This window comes from Hippopotamus amphibius, chromosome 3 (genome assembly GCF_030028045.1).
Source record: "Hippopotamus amphibius kiboko isolate mHipAmp2 chromosome 3, mHipAmp2.hap2, whole genome shotgun sequence".
Classification (NCBI taxonomy): Eukaryota; Metazoa; Chordata; class Mammalia; order Artiodactyla; family Hippopotamidae; genus Hippopotamus; species Hippopotamus amphibius.
Window position 1 is genome coordinate 144791968 of NC_080188.1, and position 20788 is coordinate 144812755.

Consider the following 20788-nt stretch of genomic DNA (forward strand, 5'->3'; position numbering starts at 1 on the left):
CAAAATCGCAAATATGACCAAAGGGGGTTGTAGGTACCTGAGTACTTAGATTATGCTCTATACTTTAATGTACACTGGAATTATACCATAATTAAAAATCAGGGGAAAAAAAGTCCAGAAGGAAAATTCCCAGATGATAACCACTATCGCCTAGCGGTAGGTTTATAATTTTAGTTTTATTCTTTTCACCTATGTATACTGTCTAAATCTTCTATAAAAATGAGTATGGCTTTTATAACGGAAAAAAAAAAAAATCAAAAAACCCCCAAAACCTCATCTGATAAATCCATGTCTGCTAACTGTCCATTAGAATCCATTTCCTTTTCACAACAGCCACACTCACCCCTCTCTGAGTTTTGGCTGGGCAACAAAACCACCCAGCTAGAGACACTACAGCTAGAAGGGGCCATGTATGTGACTAAATACTTGCTGATGGAAAATGAACAGAAACAAGGGGTTTTCCCCTTGAAACTAGGCATGAGACCCCCCCCCCCCCCCCGCCCAGTTGAAATGGGAATGTGATCCCAGCAAGCCCAAGTCTAATCATACACACAGAAAAAACACCATCCTTTAGGATGGTGGAGCAAGTAACACTATAGGAACCTGGGGCTCTCAGTCACTTCATGAAGTACTTCAGCCCACTTGCCCTGCAACACTTGCCTGCCTTGGCCTGTATGAGACAGCAAACTATTATCTTATTTGAACTACTCTGAGTCTCTGTGGTCACAGATTAGCCAGTATTCTAATTAATAATGGCAGGAAAGACCACTTAAGGGTTGTACCTTTCAGTTTTTCTACTGAAGTTACTATTTAAGAACAAAGAACTATCTTTTGGAAAGGCAATCTAAACTACATTAAAAATCAGTGGCTGAATCTCCACCAATTGATTTAGAAATTCAATACAGTATTCCAATGTAAATCCCAATAAGATTTTTCATGAAATATAACAAGCTAATGATTAAATTCAAATGGAAGAAAGGTACAAAAATAGCCAAGAAAAAGTATCCCAAAGAACAGAGGAGATTTGCCTTGTATCAAATATATTTTAAAACTATAGTAATTTAAAGTGTAGTATTAGCACACAAATGGTCAGATAAATGGAACAGAGTTCAGAAACAAACTCATAAATATATATATATATGGAAATAAGCAAAAGCCATAAAGGAAAAAACTGATTAAAACTGACAACATAGTTTATAAAATAACATGTATGACCAAACACACATATACACACACACAACAAAATTAACATACTAGCAATAGACTGGGAGAAAATACTTATATGTAATGTATGATTAGTATACAAACTATATTTTTCAATGCTAATAAATCAATATAAAATTACCCAGCTGAAAATGGGTAAAGGACATAAACAGGCAGTTTATGGAAGAGGAAATACATACAACCAATAAAAATAGATGCTTAATCTTACTAGTTATCAGGGAAACACACAAAATGAAATTTCATTTTTCACCCATCAGATTAAACCGAAACTTAAGTCTGATAATATCAAGTGTTAAAAGAGAAAAAAGCAGTATTCTCATATACTACCTACCACAGTGTATTAGAGGGGAAATTAGTTCAGCCACTTTGGAGGACAATTTGGTAGGGTCTACTAAAATTAAAAATGCACAGAACTTATCCAGCAATTCCACTACTTGGTATTTACTCTTGAAAAAGTCATGCACATTTGCAGACATGTATAAGAGTGTTCACTGCAACACTATTTATAATAAAAAAAAATCAGAAGTAACTGAAAATGTTCACTAACAAAAAATGGCCAAAGAGCCACACCATAGAAGAACACACTGCAGATTGAAAGAACACAGTAGACCCATACCTACTAACAGGAAATGTTCTCCAAACACAACCTGAAATTTTAAAAGTTGAAAAATGTAGACCTTTTGAAAAACATGTTTACATTTCTATATTTTGCCATGCCCTCTGCCCAAGTTATGTTATCTTCAAACTGGGTATATTTAAATTAATGGTCTTAGAAAAGGGTAAAAACTGTTATAATTGTACTAATATGCCATAAAGAAAGGCTGAAAAAAAAATCAACATTCATAATCGAATCTGTACTTGCTCTTTTCAGAAACAGACTTGCAAGTCACCAGTTCATCAGAGAGTTGAACTGAGCAACCACACAAGCTTTCGTCACAGATGAGTTAACTGCTCAATTTATATGTTTACCCCATGTTTAGACTGTCTAAGTTCAAATGCCAATGTTAGTTCTGAAAAAGTCAGCCACTTAGTTTCCTGGTACTAAAGTACCCTAATCAATTCACAAGTTACAAGTGGCATGTCAACTAATAAAAATAGAGCTAATGCTTCCATCTTTAATTACAAAACAAATCAAGCAACATAAATAGCATCTGAAAAAATGTAATATACTCAAAATAAGGATGCTGAAGGGACAATAACCAACTTGGGCTTAAAAAACTTTCAATAAGGCTCTTGATCCTAGAGGTCTTGAGTCCCCCGGTCCCATCTTTCTCTTCAGTCTGTGTCTGTGTCTTCTTCAAGCTTGCGGCACCCGTCACTCACCTCGAGTCACTGAGTTGATCCCGGCAGGGATGCACACCAGTGGGAGTGCTGCTGCCTATTTTATTCCTTGAGCTTCTTCTGTATGTCCCCAAACTGGCAGCAGAGGAGACCGGACTCCTAGTTCCAGCTCCTGGGGTTATCCTGTGTTTGCTGGATTCATCACATGGAAAATCCCCTCTCTTAGCTGGGTCTGGATCCGAAGAGTGAGAATGGACGGGTCATGCAGGGTTCCCTGGCACCAGTGGATCATTTCCTGGTTTGGAACATCTAGGTGGGGGTGGGGGGATGTCTTCCATCTGGGAACCCTCAGCTACTAACAGGAAATACCACACTTAGGCCTTTTAAGCTTCCACATTTCATGTAATTTTGTCTCCTAAGAGTGAAGGCGCTAAGGAGTCATTCTGGTCTTGACATAGTTTAATGCACAAAACTTTCCTGTAAACGTTCCATTTCGAAGGATGTAATGCTTCCAAACTGGACAAAACAAATCTATGTGGCCATTTCAGTTTCTGATTTTGTATTTAACTCTGACCTTTCTCTCCTGTAAGTCACTCAATCATCTACCTTTACTCTCTTTCACCCTTTGTTAAAGATTGTTTCACAGTATGTTCCATTTCTGAGAAAAGTATCTTCAACTATATTTCTACCTTAGTTCCCAACAGACTTTGTTTACTGATGAGGTCACAGAGGTTTCTGGAAGCTAAATCAGAAGTATTAGCGTTTGTGACTAAAGTTGTTGAGATCTAAAAAAAAAAAAAAAAAAAAAAAAACTTTCAATAAGAAAGTTGAAGAACCCTAGGCAAATGAAAGGAGATAAAAGTCCAATATTGATTCACACACATTTTGAAAAGTTAGTGAATGGAAATGAAATTAGGATTTGTTCTACCCCAAGTATACATGCATACATTTTTAGGTTGCTGCCAGAAGTGCTGCACTGAGAAGAAGCTGGGGACAGAAACAAAGATGGCTTTGGCTGTAGACTACTGCATTCTAAGCCCCAAGGAATTATTAGCAATCATTTGTTATTCTGAACAAATTTTTTCTTCTCTTCCAGAAGACTGATGGTCAAACTTGGTAGCATGGTTTCTAAGATGTGCTCACACATCAGTAACTCTCCTTAACTGTTCCATCATCTGCTTTCATGGTAGTAACAAAGTACACAGAAAAAAAAAAAAAAAGTTACTTTATTTGGCCTCCCCAAATTTCCAGTGAGGGGGAAAAAAATTAATGTCCAAGTCACCTTGCATTTCAGTGGGGTCATTTTTAGAATAGTTTGTGGCACTCCACACCACACTGACTGGGACACACCTCTCATTGCTGTTTCCTAGGTGCCACACCTTAGGAGATTATTTTAAGATAATCTTGCAGATGGAATATGCTACACAAATGGTTTGGAAGAGGAAATAATTTTATAATAAATCACTTTCAATAATAAAAAGTGCTTTCCCTTCCATCAAGAAGTCTGAAAAACTGTTAACCTATTTTAACAAACTAGGGTAATTCACAGCAGAAACTAAATAATCAGCCAGAAATAGTTTGTTGTTGTTTAACTTTTCAAAACAGAAAAGATCATTTAAAACATTTCTTCTTGTCCTACCCAAACGATGAAATACAGGACTAATGCTTCACAGAGTAACTATATTAATGAAACATCAACAAGATACAGATAAACATTTTAATTGATTAAATATATTATTTTCAAGATTTTTTTGAAATCGCACTTGTAATATACTAATCAACAGCCAAAGGCAATAAAAAAGTTTAAAACCAAAAATGTTCTGACATGAACATGTGACAGGAATTGCTGCTATGTAAAGTAACATACACTGCTCCCATGAACAATATTTTTAGAGGATAATTCACCTCAACATGTGCAAGGACAAATCTGTAATCAAAGGCTAGAAGAAATATATATTAGTGCCTGCTTTTTAAAAGTTTATTTTACATTTTAAATACAGTATTTTCTCATTTAAAAAAAAAGCCAGGAAGTGCCTAACCCCATAGTTTCTATACCATATACACATGAGAGCTGATGGACAACTTGATAAATCTTCTCGATATAACAGTATGGATACCTATAAGCTGGGACTACTGAAATTGAAATTTAAAAATGCAAATTAAGCATTGCTTAGGAGAAAATCCAGTTTCTGAACAACCAAAAGAGAACAGAGTTAGATATGTACAAAACCAGGTATTAAAAAACAGAAAGAAATGCAGCACACAAAAACCAAACAGCCCCTTACGTAGTGAATTGTATACACTGCAGCTAGTCAATGGAAACCCTCCTACAAGAAGTGATTTATGATTTGAAATTTTAAAAACCTAAGTATTTCAGTAACAACATATAATAACAATGTTACGTGTATATTGCCATCTTTGTAATTTCCTATCTATACCACCCTCCCTTCTGAAAACAAGAATCTCTAGACTAGTCAATCACTTATACAAATTTGAGGCAATAAATCCATATTTGTTTTCAGTAAGGAAAACAAAGATGTACCTCTTTCCATCAATGAAGACTTAATACAGATTACAGCTATAAAAAAATTTAAGCACAGGCATATGCATTTCCAATTCTTTCTAGTAATTCCCAAGTGAATCATGTAGGGGATATGCCTAAGTAGTATCAAAGCAAAAGGAAATGGACCATCTCTGGCAGTGATTTCCATATTAGTGCAATGTTATTCCCCATACACTGAATTATATTTAAATGATTTAATATATTTTAATTCAGTAGGTGCCATTTTGAGTTTACAAAATCCCTAACTATATGTTTGTGTAGAAAACAGTTTCAATTTGAGATGCTCTATAAAGCCAAAGTAAGACAAAAAAGAATTAATTTTGCTTTGCTACTGGTAGTATGAAGACCAGATGAAGAGAAAGGGCCAAGAGTTTGTGGAGGCTTGCTAAGATGGATGTTTGAAGTGTTCTATGTATCTTGATACTTCAATTATCAATCAGGTTTGAACATTCTACATTAAGATTACTCAGAAAATAATTATCTGTAATATAACTGAACTAAACAGATACACCCAAAGCAAAAACAATGAGTCATTCAGAACAAGATCAAATTGAGGCAATTTCTTTTTCTATTATAATCTGTGAGGTCTTCAGTTTTTTTAAGTTTTAAAACTGATGACCTTTGATCAGTCAGCTGTACCTCATGTAGACTATTAATACAGGATTTCAAATCAGAGGGCACTGCAAAGTAACTATGGGCTCTCATAAACACACGTAGATAGAGCAGGCAGCAATGGACTAACCATCAGCCAGGTGGGGTCAATGTTGAGCTGTTTTATTTTGGAGACTAAAGATTTAACATGTAACTCATGTAACGTCAGCATCCACTCGTGACTCTGCTGGTCAGCACCGAAGGGCTGGATGAGTCTGAGGAGTCCCTTTAACCAAAGTACTAATGCTCAAGAGTTTCAAGGAAATCCTGATTCCCAACAAGAGTCACAAACCATCAGGCTGAAATCAACAGGGTAAACACAGACTGCAATGCTCCACAAAAGTCAAAAGAAATTTCCAAATTAAATGCCATCTTCTGCCCAATCCTAGACTCCAGAGTCTGTAACATCTTTATCTAGTATAATAGACTCTGTAGTAGACTGATTTTGACCTCCACAAAGAGTAGGAGTTGTCAAACTTGAGGAGGTAGACTCCTCTCCCTGGATATTGGTGGCTGCCGGCATACACCTCTTCATGACAGTCCCGTCGGTACACAGGCACAATCTCATCCAGCAGAGGCTTGTTGGCATTCTTTTTGGCTTTCTCTTCAGAAGTGATGTTTTCTGTGAGAAAGAACAGAGACACGTCAATGTGAACAGATATAGGAAAACCACATTTGTCTCAAGCATTTTAAACTCCATCCTTTCTCTGAGACATTGCTTGTTAGGAATTCTCTCAATTCATTCTACAATATGTGCCTGTGAACATGTGTTGGTTCCTTCCTTATACCTGGACAGCTGCTATGTATCAAGCACTGTCTGGGCCCTGGGAGCCCAGTGGCAAACATCTGGTGGTGGCATCAGTCAGCATCCTCTCCCTCTCTGTAGCCTGACCACTGCTCCTATTTTTGAGCCCCACTTTTTCCCTTCTGCATCCACTCAATTCCTAACTCCTTCCAACAGATGGAATCTCACTGATCTAAGACAAGGGAAAATGTTGCTCTGATCCTCCTCTTCTCTTGTTTTAGGAAGGTGGAAAGGGAGCTTATGAGGACTATTATTTTCTATTTATCTTAAATACAAAGAGTAAAATGAGAAAGCCACAGTAGAGAGGTAGACATTCAGAGGCACTCTGAAAATTTAATTATTTTCATTAGGACTGTGTAACCCAGGGATGACCCCAGTGGCAAAAAATAAGCTCTGATTCTAGGTTTGTCCCAGTTAATAGTTTTCTGAACTGTAATGGTAAGGTTAGGAAAAAAAAAACCTGTAGAAACCTATAGGAATGAGAACTATGAACCAGTTTAAAGGTCTCAGTTTAGCATATTAAATATAAACAGCCTCAAGGAAAACAGATCAAGGGAATATTCAGCATAGATTTTAAAAGACTTTGAGGTTTACAACATGGCAGAATGAATTACAGAGACATGAGTCAATTATGTGAAGACTCAATGGTCATGATTAGAAGTTTACACCAGGAAGGTCTAAGAAACTCTCACAGTCTAGAGGAGACATGATAACTATAATGTGGCATCCTGGATGGGATCCTGGAACATTTGGAAAAACTAAGGAAATGTGAATAAATATGGACTTTAGTTAACAACGAATCAATACTGGTTTGCTGGCTATGATGAACATAACATAGAACAATGTAAGATGTTAACAACAGGGTAAACTGGGTGTCGAGTATACAGGAACTCTTTGTATTATCTTTACAATCCTTCTGTAAATCTGAAACTATTCTAAAATAGAAAGTTTATTTAAAAAATGGATGATACTCTTATTAAACGGGCCCAAATCAGATTTGCTTCATCATAACAATACTACTAAATTTAAACGTCCTTCATTTGCAAATGAGAAGCACAAGCCATTCAAATTATACACTATTGCCCATAAGGATATCCATGAAACAGATTATTAGGCCCACTAATTCAACATCCAAATTTTGTTCAAAATCTATAAAGCTAAAGGTTACTGGCATAGATGAACAAGGCATCTTTCATCAATATAAGCACCTGGGACCTGGAAACAATCAAGTGGAGAATTACAGCAGGAGGACGGATTACCATTATGTTTTCTCCAGAGAAAACAAACTCCATCTTTCAATCTTTCAAGACCTAATGGAGAAAAACTAAAGCAACAAACAAAAAAACTGAACTCCTCTTCCATCTTAAACCAAAGGACCCCCCCCATAAAATAAAATACACAATGTGGATAAGACATGGTGGCACAGTAGCATCCATAAGGAGGCATATGGCATGTGGCTAAAAGCATTTGTGAGTTAGATCTTCAATATGGAGACAGTTAGGCTCACTCTTAGGAAACAATTCTGGGAAGCAATAAATCCTCATTGTTATTTTTTTTTACTTTTGGCCATGCTGCACAGCCTGTGGGATCTCAGTTCCCTGACCAGGGACTGAACCCGGGCCCCTGCAGTGAAAGCCTGGAATTCTAACCACTAGGCCACCAGGGAACTCCCCTCACTGTTGTTACTATTAATGTAGAGGTCTTAATGGGTTAGTTTTAGCTGCAAATCATTTTATGATTAGGAACACCACAAGGATAGGTAATGCCACTTTCCATTTGAGGGCTATCATACATTAGAGCAAAGATGAAGGATGTCTCACCTCTAGTCAGGCACTGGACCCCAGCCATTTTTACCAACGCTCTTCCCAACAGCAATAACTCCAAAATGATAACCAGCTGAGGGCTCAGATGAGGGAGTAACCTCCTTTAAAAGCTCTCTAGCTTACAAGCCAGAAGAAATATATTACGTCAACCCATTCTCTTATTATTCACAAAGCTCTTTATAAGTACAGTGATTTGTACACACAACAAAAACTTCCCAAATATTTGCAAACCATCTGATTTTAATGAATCCCCGAGCGCATCAGAAAGGCTGGTAAAGGGCTTAGATCCTGGTCCTGATGTTGCCGAGGGGCACCCAAGGCAATGGTAGAGGGACCTTCCCTGCAAGCTCAGGTCTCTCTCTCACCTCTTCTTTTTTTCCCTCACTTACATTTTTCCTTTCTGGTTCAGTCAGCAGTATTTATGGGCAATGCTCTACCTTGCTGATGGTACTCAGAAACAAAGACTGCTGAAAACAAAATGCATGTAAGACAAAGTAGGTCCTAAGTGACACTGTTCCATGTGTGTGTGCTGCCATACATGACCCTAAAGGGACTAGAGTGTCTTGGTGATATAACTGAACTTGTATATCAAAAGCTGACTGAGGGGCTTCCCTGGTGGCACAGTGGTTGAGAATCCGCCTGCCAGTTCAGGGGACATGGGTTCAAGCCCTGGACCGGGAAAATCCCACATGCTGTGGAGCAACAAAGCCCATGCACCACAACTGTTGGGCCCGTGTGCCGAAACTGCTGCATACCACGTGCCTAGAGCCCGTGCTCTGCAGTGAAGAGTGGTCCCCGCTCCCCACAGCTAGAGGGGGCCCGTGTGCAGCAATGAAGACCCAACGCAGCCAAAAATAAAATAAATTAATAAGTAAAAGCTGACTGAATTTTTTAACTCCCTCCACACACCTGCAACAACTACCTCTTTAAACGTATCCCAATGTAGTCTCTGCAATTACCAACATTCTTCAAGAACAAGCAGTTTTGTTTACAAGTCACCTGAAAGCTTAGAGCCAAGAATTAAAGGTGCTTTCCCATTCTCCCAGTCAGGACATTCCTTCCATATTACTCTCAGTTGAGTCAACAAATATTTAAGTGCTTACTAGGTGTGTACAAAAGCCCTGCATTCTAACTTTTTTGGATAATAAAATTAAGGAGATCATCTTCTCAATTAGTAAGCAATACATTTTAACAACATATTCCTAGACCAAGATAGTTTAGACTGTCCTTGGAAACACTCAATTTTGTCTAGTTAGAGAATATACATCTTAGAATAACAATCTAAAAAGCTGATATTAGAAATAAAAATTTAAATAAATTCTAGAGTTGGCAGAATTTCTTGCTTGCTGTTTTAAAATTTTTCAAAATGACCTCGCACACTTGGCTTTTCAACACACAAGGCTGGAAGTACAACAGCATTCAGAAAGCGGTAAAATAAACTGCGAAACAGACCTTCCTGACGTTCAAAAATAATTCATGTTCGGGCCCCAGTCCCTGAAGAGGCTAACTTCTCTCACAAACTTTTTAGCCCAAGGTTCCACTAATGAAGCAACTGATTCACATCCAAGAAGTGTTAATCAGGAAGCACATGACTGGCTGACATTTGAACTGCTACCATTTTTGCCAACACACAACCCAGCTACTGAATATGGACCAATGGCTCTACCTTCCTCCTCCTCGTCGTCATCGCTGGATTCACTGACATGCACGCTGACAGCAGTGTTCGGAGAGTCTGTCCATTCAAAATACACCCCAAACCCAATGTCATAATTGTCTGTAGCAAATTCCCAAAACAGATACGATCCTTCTTCATGGGTAGGTACTCGAACAGTGACCACTTCTCCTCGGCCCACTGTAATCACGGAATCCGCATCCTGCCGAATCTTCTCTTTAAAGTCTTTGATCTGGGGTCGTGTCCACATGGACGGAGCTGCTATTACTGGAAGAGATTCTAAAGGCAACAGGAATTAAAAGGCTAAAGAGGATGAGACTTCACCTGTACGCAGCAACATTTGCATAGGATCAACTGCTCAGTGACATGCAGGCTCCAAGTGCCATCTGGTCTACCTTAGTTTGAGGACTTTAAACACCTCCCCATGCAAGTCTCCCCTCAAATTACTACATTTAACAATGCCACGAGTATTCAGAGGTCATCATACCACTTTAAGTATCAAATGCAATCCACATTCTTAAGATGGATTTTTTCCAACACTCCAGTTGCATATGGGCATTGACGAGTGACCTTGGAAACTTCCTAGCTGGAGAAGGGAAGCATTCTAACAAAGAGAGATCTGGACTTGAAATAAATTCATTTTTGGATATAAACAAAAAAAGCTGAAAGCTCTGATTTCAGTCTCTCTATCAGAAAAAAGTCTTAACTTCAGAGTGAACCAAAGTTCTAGGGGAGGAGCTATTCTAAAAGAGCTCAAAGAAAGAGGAAAAACTTGGATAGGAATGGAACCACTAGCGACTGAGCAAAAATGGGTAAAGTCTTGTCACTGAGCAGTATCTATGTGTACTCAACAGGTTTTCGAGTTATTCACAGAGCATTTGACAAAAGATTCATTTGAAAATACTGGTAAACTCTTAGTAGGAAAAAAAAAGGGGGGGGGCGCGGAACCAATGTATTTCAAAGTCTTTTCTGAAACTATTTTTTGTTACTTGTTCTAAAAAGAACAAGGAAGATCTCTGAAACTTTCTTATGAACCACAGCACCATCTCTGATCACTGTCACTGAAATGTTCTCTTCTTCCTTTCCTACTTAGTAAACTCTTACTGTAACTTCAGATCTCTCAGCTCAAGTGTCCCTCCCCTAGGAAAACCTCTGCTGACCTCTTGAACCAGGTCATATCCCCCATATTATGTGCTCTCACACTGTAATACACCTTTCTCTTCATCACAGTACTTACCACAGACACAATTTACATTGCATGTTGTTACTTTGCTTTATCACTGTAGCCCAGCACTCAGAAAACCTTCAACCAATTGCTGAATGAATGAGTGAGCTGCCCATGAAAAGCTAAGCAGACCTTTGAAAACCTAAATTATCTTACTGGTAACATGGTACTTTTGTCTCAAAAAATATATATTATAAATATATGGTAGCCAGCCTACAAGATGGCCCCCAGTGATCCTCACCTGTGGTATTCATGTACTTGTAAGGTTACCACCCAAAATGCATCTGGACCAACAGAATATGGCAGAAGTGCTAATGTATTACTTCCAAAGCAAGGGCATAAAAGACACTGAAGCTTTTGTCTTGTTTTCCTTTGCATCATGTGCTCTCGAGGAAGCCAGCCACTGTGTTGAGGACCTCAAGCAGCCCTTCACAGAGGCTTCACAGGGCAAGGAATTGAGGCCCTCCTGCCAACGGCCAGCACGAATTTGTCAGTTATGTGAGGGAACCATTTTGGAAGCAGAGCCTCTAGTCTCGGGCAAGCCTTCACAGGACTGCAGTCCTAGCTGACACTTTAACTACAATCTCATGAGAGACCAGAATCACCACCACTCAGCTAAGCAGCTCTCAAATTCCTGACCCACAGAAACTGTGAGAGATTATAAATGTTTATTATTTTAAGCTGCTAAATTTGGGTACAATGTGTCACACAGCAATAGATAACCAACATACACAATAAGACAACCTAAACTGCCCAAAGGACATCTGATTTTCTCTTCTAAACGATTCTGAGAGTCTCCAGAAGCAACAGATTCAGACTAAAAAGAGTGAAAAAAGTATTCAACCCTCACAAATATGTAATCGCTCTCAAAAGTTAATTAACCTGGCTTTCTGACTTTTGCTTTTCATGAAATCTGAATTATGGCACCTGGATGGAAGAACATATATACCGAATCATACCTTTTGGTCCATTCTCCAGGGCTTCTTCTGCAGCTTCTGGTTCAAGCTCTTTTTCAGAGTTGTCAGTGTGGGTTTTGGCCTGTCCATTAACTGACATCATATCACTTGGTGTAGCTGCATTCACTTTTGCTGATGTAGGCAAAGAAGCCCCAGGTACTGCTACTTCCTGTTGTTTCTGTAGTGCTGCCTATACGTCAAGAAAAAGTGAAGGTACACTGACCAAGAAGGCTAATAAATGGGACATTTGCCCTGAAATGCATTCTGACCCCATGTTTTTGTCCCATCAAGTAACTCCAAGAAATTACTAATAAACTTTTATCAGTTTTTATTTATCCTATCTATAATGAATACTAGAATCGCAATAAACTGATAGCTAAAAATGTCAAAATATTAACGTGGACAAAAAACTGTAACTAAGGGTCACATTTTTGTGACCTGAGGATCACTAGAAAAACTAACCAGGAAAAATTAAAGTAAGTAGAAATAATCAACCATAAATAAAATTATTATAGGTAAAAACTGAACAAAGTAACACCTGTTCTTAAAATTGATAGAAGGTTGGGGGGGGAATGAATTGGGAGATTGGGATACCAAATTGTACACGCTAAATATATGCAGTTTATTGTAAAAAATAATAATTAAAAAAAACAAAATTGATAGAAGAAAATCCTGATAAAATTCAGATACAAAAATTTGAATCTGAAAAATTAAACTTGGTAGAAATAAATGGTCACCAAAAAAAAAAAAAAAAAAAAAAAAAAAGAAAGAAAGAAATGGTCACAGAAGAAAATTCATGAAGGCAGAACTGGTGAAATATGATAAGGGCCCCCAAAGTAACCAATGAGTAAAATATGGACAAAAACCATCAATAAATTAAATCTTCACTCTTTATACAGAAAAATTCTTACCACAGTTAAACTAAAAACTATTAATCATGTAAAAATTATTGACCTAAAAATTAAGTAGGCTTATAAAATGAAGTTTGAGGTCGAAATACTTTCATAATAAAATTTCATCACTGTTTACATAATTATGATTAAAATATGTATATTCATAAACATGAAATCAAAATGTCCTCAGTCAAAATGGAGAATAAAAATATCTTAAATCCAAAGGACAACTACTTTAGGATATTCCTCTCATATCAAGATGAATAAATATCAATACTACTAGAAATGACTATTACTTAAGTAACCTTTTGGGGAACTATAAATTGAATTATAACATTCGTATAGGAAACTATACAAATTATAAATGTCCAGCTTGATCAATATTCATTAGCCAAACATACACATGTAACCAACATCCAAATCCAGACATTATCTGCATTCCAGGACTCTTCCTGGTGCCCCTTTCCAGAAAGTCCCCCAAGGGTAACAACTATTCTAACTTGTAACATTACAGATTTGGCTTTGCCTGTTTTTGAACTTTATATACATGAAATTGTATAATATATGCTCTTTTTTTGTGTGTCTGGCTTCTTTTACTCAACATTTGTTTGTGAGGTTCATCTATAAAGTCACAAGTAATCATAACTGTATTTTGTTTGTTTGCATTGCGATAGGATATGCCATTGTGAAAATACAAAATTTATTTATCCTATCTACTGTTGAGCATTGGGGCATTTAAGTAACTTTTAAAATTAAAACACAAAGTTATAAAAAGTGAGTACACATTTACAACAGTTAAAAAAAAAAGAAAACAGGAAAAAAAGGCTTTATAATTTCATGGTTTAGGGATAATGATATATTTTGGCATAATTGTATATACATTTCATTTAACATACCATTTACAAACCAGTTAAACAGCAACATCTCTCTCCGCTGCTAGTGCAGGTTAGTAAAACACTTAAGATTTAAAAATACCTTTTCAAGGCCTAGATTCTCAGTAATTTCCACATCGGTTTTCTAAAAGAGTACAGCTTCCAGAAAAAGGGCATACAACCAAAACAAGTCAGCACACTCAGAACATTCACTGCATGACAGGAAAGCAAAAAAAGCATTTCTGTTGATGATCAATTGGTCAGCTCAAATGGTTCCTCTCCATTTCAAGCCTTTCTTGAAACCCTCTAGCAGAATGGAACCTACCCTGGGATCACACTGCCTATGAATATACATCTATTACATATAATAGCTTGTAATTATTTACATAATCTCTCTTCTACACTCCAGGAAGTTTTTAAAAGCACAAAAAGGCACAGGAATGATGTAACAAACACCCATGTAACCACACCCCCAAATTAACAAGTGTTCCCATTATAAAAATACTTTATGAGACTGAATTTCCCTCTGCTCCTTCCCCAGTCCTTCTTCTCTCTTCCCAGAAACAACCAATCAATCTGATAAACTGAGTTTGATCACTGCAATCTAAACTATGGCTTTCCAATTCTGTTTCAAAGATTGTTGGTTTTCCCCTATTTGACTGGCTTTGCTCTAAGTGACAGCAACCTATAAGCAGGGCAGCGTTTATGAGCTAGCCTATTAAAACATTACCTCCACGCCCATCAAAGAAGCAGGAAAAGGGGAGTGATATGCTAAAGTAGAAACAGGCTTTAGAGGACAGAAAAGAAATCCCTCAAAAATACCATTTATTATCTTATAACTGTGGTTTGACATCCTTTTCCTCTTCTCATGGATTATACAAAACCTGTAGTGCCTTTCAACTGCTCACTAATGCTAAAGACTCAGGGGAAAACGTATTTTAGGTAAGGATGTTAATTTTCAAGGAATTTAAAGAGTTTGGCAAAACAACAAAGATTACTTCACCTAACAAGAAATGTGGAGCAACTACCATGCATCACTTTTTTTTTTTAAGACATTTCATTAAATTTATAGAGAAACACAGTTTGGGTTTTTGTTTTTGTTTTATTTTGCCCACGCCCCACAACTTTCGGGATCTTAGTTCCCTGACCAGGGACTGAACCCTGGCCTATGGCAGTGAAACCACTGAGTCCTAATCACTGGACTGCCAGGGAATTCCCTGCAACATTTTTCTCCACTGAGATATTTTCACACGTAGTAACTGCTTTATAAGTGAAAATTAATTAAATAAGCAAACTTAGCTAGGTTAACTTTAAGGGGGCATTTCTATGCCTCTGCAAGATGTGAAAAATGAATGTAAAATCATTATCTTCCCTATGTACCAAATACTTTCACAGAGTAACTATTTTCTCATTTTATTCCTCCGGTAGTCCTGTGACGTTAACAAGACAAGTACCAGGATGTTATATCCCATTCTTACTGACTCAGAGAAAAGGCAGAAAAATCAGAGCAATAGATAACTTGCCTGAGATTCAACAAGACAACGGCAAAGCCAGGACAGAATCCAAGTGGTATCTGACCTTCAGTCCCATGTCCTTCCCCTAAACCACCTATTCCTCTGGGGAAGCAAAGCATGTGGGGGCAGGGAGCTGAGGAGAACTACCAATGTACAGCAGGCAAGCACTGTAGCTACTGTACCTGACAAAACGGTCAAGATGGACCACACCTAGCTCTGCCTTAGGGGATGGGGGTCCTCCAATCAGAAGCTGTCCGGGCCTATGACAACAGCACTCTGCCTGAAGGATGTCCTTGAACTAACAACATCAATCACCCAAGTCCTCATGGTTCCAGGACCACTGTAAGAGTCTATGTCAAACTCACTGGAATAACACTATGTCCACATAAATCCCCAAAAAACTTATGACAATGTAATCCTGGCCACATCATTTGTTGCTTCGGTATCATATACTTTCTTTCATAATTGCCAGTGCAATGTTAAAATCTCCCTTAAAAAAGGTCACCTAAAAGTTACTTTATACCTGAGAGGCTAACTAATGCAAAATTCATCAGCAACTGTTAAAAAAGAACTTGGTTCCAATGAAACTAAAAACCCTCTCTAAGGCTGAATTCGGGGGTTATCTATCGTACCTGTTGCTGTGCAAGCTGGACTTGATACAACTGCTGCATATACTGCTGATAGTGTTGCTCCTGCAACTGGCGGATGAGAATTTGCTGCTGTTCGTAGTTCCCTGGATACTGTTGGGCTGCATACTGCTGGAACTGCACGGCAGTCTGCGAGTTTAAAGCTGCCATTATCTGCTGCCTAAAAACATTAAAAAATATACACTAGTCTGACTACAGGAGATTGATTGTTCATGACAAAATAAAATGTCCTGTTATTTACTTTTATAATGTATAACTCTTAAAAATGACTACGGTAGTAATGTATACCAATCAGCATGTGTCCTAGGTCCAGGGAAGATTTAACAAAGTAAACTTGGCCTCTAGTTTTTCACTTAGGTTTTTCAAGGAAAACTTGGGATGGAGAGGGGGAATAATGAGCATACTGTCATCACCAGCATCATCATCACCAGCATCATTACGAACATTCATGTGCCCTTACTGTGTGCCATGCAGCGTTCAGGGCACTTCCATGTACCAATCCACTTAGTTCTCACAACCACCCTCTGATGCAGGGTTTCACAGACCCAGGAAATGGACGAGTTTACTAATTTGCCCAAGATTACACTGCTAGTAGATGCCAGAGCCAGGATTAAAGCCTAGGCAGTCTGGCTCCAGCCTATACTCTTGAAACATGATGCTCTAAGAAGATGGGTTGTCATCTATGGCAGAGATGAGATATTTAACTGTTGGCCATGGTTTCTCTACCTAAATACATGAAAAGTAGTAAAAGGAGGAATAGCTAAAAGATGTTACAGGTGGCTCTGGTTAAGCATAAATAAAGCCAGTGAAAATCTGAGCACCCTTGGCATTTAATGTAAAGCCTGCCTTAAAGAGGAACACTGAAAATATCTGGGCACACTTGGTTTAGAGATACTGATTTTTGTAAACTATTACTATTCTTTTAATTTTTCCCATAGAGGAACCACATGCTTAACTCAGTCATGTGACCAACAAAGACCTCAAAGCCATCCGTTAATAGATAATAACAAAGCAAAATCTCACAAACTCCTGAATAGAACATAATACTGGGTCTACCTAGGGCACCCTCCTTCCCCCCAAAAGAGAAGTATCTGAGGTGTCTCTTCAAGGTAGACTGAGGCCCTGGGTCAGTTTGAAGCTTTTCTGAGGAACTACTCAGAAATAATGGGGAGAAAACAATGGACCCAAATGTCCTCTGGTCTAATCTATATGCCATGCCACCTCTAGAACCCTAGGCCTTCTTCCCACAATGTTTTATGGGCATTAATCCCTTCCTCCTTACTCCCACAGCTCCCTCTGGAAGTACCAGCCCCTTTTGAGACAGCTGCTCTCACAGCCCTTAATGAATAAGCAACGGCTTCAGCTCCCAAGTCCTGTACTAGGGGACTAAGAATAGACACCCGACATAGGCTGAATCAACTAGATTCTCTGGCCTGGGAATTTGTAACTGGGTCTCTCATATACCAGCCAGCCTCTGTCAGGTGCATGAAAACAAAGACCACATAAATCCAGGCTGGGATAGCCTTGCATATGCCAAAGCAGAGTGACAATCTGCAGAGAACAGGAAGAATGAAACAGAGACATAGTTGAGGGAAGCAAAGACGAGATCGTGTGGACCCAGAGACAGAGAGCAAGCAAGCAACCTGAGCTCCTTTTCTAATGCCTGGGTTCTGGGAGCAAATCCCAAATCCTCCTAATACATTTTTTCCTCTGCAAACAAATGATGCTTAAGATGAGGTCTTCCTTGGTAACACATCATTGGTACAAATGGCAAGTAGCTAATGCTGGTCTACCTCTCAGTCAAACAAACAGGAGAATTATTCCAAGGCACACAATGATAAATGGTCAAGCACAACAGTGTGGCAGTCCATTTTTCATTCTCAAACACAAGCCACACAACAAGCGTACTTTTGCTGCTCCAGCCGAAGCCTCTCTTCTTCTATTCGCCTCCTCTCTTCTTCCTCCCGTCTAAGCCTTTCTTCTTCTTCTCTCCTACGTTTCTCTTCCTCCTTTTGCAGACGTTCTCTTTCTTCCTCTTCACGCCGCCTTCGCTCCTCCTCCTCCTTCCTACGAGGTAAAGGACAGAATGAACAAGGAATTCTCTCTAAAAATAACTTGAGACTATTTCCCAGTGAAGATAGACACAAACTTTTTAGAGAATCATGTGATAATTTTATCACAATTTGAAATACGCATACTCCAGGAGGAGAAATTTATCATACGGAGTCAATCTCAAAATACACAAATCACAGCAAGAACAACAACTGTTGCATAGCAACAGAAAAAGGAGTCCATCAGTAAGGTACCACTTAAACCATTAGGATACCCTGAAGGCTCCCGTCTAAGATATGCTCACAGCACCACAAGCTTTTTCTTCATACTACTTGCTGCAGTTGCAATTAAATTTATGTGATAAGTTGAGCAATGCATCCACCTTACTCCTTAAAGTACATGCTACATAAGGGCAGAGACTGCCTGTCTCACACTGCTATATCCTCAGGGCTTACCACAGTGTGGGAAAGAAAAAGCACTCAATAAATGTGTATAGAAATGAATAATCCACCCTGAAATGCCATGGAGCCATATAAAAAAAACGGAATATGTAAAGACATTTCATATATACGTTTAATGGAAAAAGCAGGTAAATAAATAGAAAAAGGCCTGGAAAGATACATCTTAATTCTGTCTGTTATTATCTATGGAGAGAAGAGTGAGATTAAAAGTAAGGTGGGAAGGAAGATTTTCAGTTTGTGCTTCATATATTGCCATAAATAGAAAATCATTTATATTGCATATATTCATGTATAATTTCTGAAATTAAAAAAAAAAAATTAAAGCTTTTAACTTAAAAAAAGACAAGCACAGTTGGAAATCTAGGTGCAGCCCTTACCCAAGCTCTTGCCCACTCCCACAGCCCTTTTCCCAAGGGAGAGTAGACTCTGTTGCACTAGGAATGGATGCCATAGGTCTCAGAGCAGTGAGGAGTACAGGGAGGCTGAAGATGGGATGAAAGAGAAGATTTCTGATGGTTCTCAGAGAAGACACCATTTCATGGTCCTACCGGGAGAAGTGTCGGGGTTACCCCACTTTTCTCCCCAAACTCTTATAAGTGATTAACACACCTGAGCCACAACCAAGACTCAAAATACAGCAACAATATGACCTACTTTTAACATGTCACAGATAGTACACAGGGCAAGATGTTCCACAAACTAGAGCTTACGTTTCAGGCTAGAGGAAGTCTAGTCAGTCAGTCAGTCAGTCATTGATTGATTGATTTATATCTACATTGGGCCATTCATTGCTGTGCACAGACTTTCTCTAGTTGCAGCAAGTGGAGGCTACTCTTTGTTGTGGTGCGAGGGCTTCTCACTGCAGTGGCTTCTCTTGTTGTGGAGCACGGGCTCTAGGCACTCGGGCTTCAGCAGTTGTGGCACATGAGCTCAGTAGTTGTGGCTTGTGTAGGCTCTAGAGCACAGGCTCAGTAGTTGTGGCACATGAGCTCAGTTGCTCTGAGGCATGTGGGATCTTCCTGGAACAGGGCTTAAACCCGTGTCCCCTGCACTGGTAACCATGGCGCCACCAGGGAAGTCCCAGAAGTCTAGTCTTAAGTGCTTTAAAAGAATTCTACATGGACCTCATCTCATGACAAAAGTATATTTTTAAAAGGAAAAATACAGTTTTATATGTTGAGTAGTAACTTAAATATTCAATTTATCATTAAAAAATAACTTAAAAAGCAATGATTACAACTTTCAAAGACACAGCTACACCTCAGTGATGCAATACCACTACACAAAGGACTGTAGCATAAATCAATTCTCCAGTAAAGGAACCTCATTCCATTCTAGTAAGAATCAAAACTTTTCATCTGAATAAAAACTATCTTCCTTTGGGTAAATATCTTCTGGAAATGTATCAAGATATTTTCTACCCTCTTAAAGAGGAATAAATTATACCCAGTGCTCTGTCTCTTAATAACTCAGGAGTTATAACTGCAAGCATAAAAATTGTACATCATAACACAGTGACAGAGAGTTTACTTTCACATTAACTGGCTCTGACTGCCATACTTTTATAATTCTTGCATCTATTTTTCATAGTTTCTGTCTTCACCCTCACTGTCAGGCTATTTTCTCTCCTAATATGCTATTTCCAATCCAGGTTAAAGTGGGAAACCAGAGAACCAACTGCTTCTGAAGTAAGTATAATATAATCTGAGGGAAAATTCGTTTTACAACATTATTTTCACTACCTAGAAGTTTTAGCGTGTCAAAATTTTTGAAAATATAACCTCTAAATAAAGTGCTAACTATATTTCTGTTGAGTTCACAATCATGACAGAAAATCCCATAAACAGCACATTCAACAGCTCTCCCTGCAACCTCTGGAAATAATAACAGGCCATCTGGAAGCCACAGCCAATATGAAATGCCTATTTAAGGCCTACAATGTAGCACAGCTGATAACCATGATATGGAGTATGAATATTCTAGAAACCCAAGGGAGGCAGCAAAGGGTGGGTCAGACCAGAGGGTAAGGAGGAGGGGTGGATGAGCTTATTGTGCTTGCTCAGAAAACTAGTGTAGTACCACAAAAGTAATGCTGCCATGATGGATGGGTGGTTCCCTTTAAAGGTACAGCCAAGAAGGAAGCAGCAAA

At 38.5% G+C, this 20788-nt stretch overlaps 1 protein-coding gene and 1 pseudogene across 1 annotated transcript in view; both read right to left on the reverse strand.

The window, feature by feature from the left end:
* Positions 1–4219: 4219 nt before the first annotated feature.
* Positions 4220–5773, reverse strand: LOC130849185 (uncharacterized; annotated as a pseudogene).
* A 48-nt stretch (positions 5774–5821) lies between these two features.
* ACBD3 (acyl-CoA binding domain containing 3) overlaps positions 5822–20788 on the reverse strand; it is a 32473-nt gene continuing 17506 nt past the window's right edge. The window contains exons 4-8 of the mRNA XM_057727861.1: positions 18035–18193; positions 16112–16286; positions 12204–12390; positions 10014–10298; positions 5822–6341 (exon numbers count right to left, since the gene is read on the reverse strand). Coding sequence (XP_057583844.1) covers positions 6130–6341; positions 10014–10298; positions 12204–12390; positions 16112–16286; positions 18035–18193 — 1018 coding nt within the window. The 3' untranslated portion in view covers positions 5822–6129. The remainder of the gene's footprint in view (positions 6342–10013; positions 10299–12203; positions 12391–16111; positions 16287–18034; positions 18194–20788) is intronic.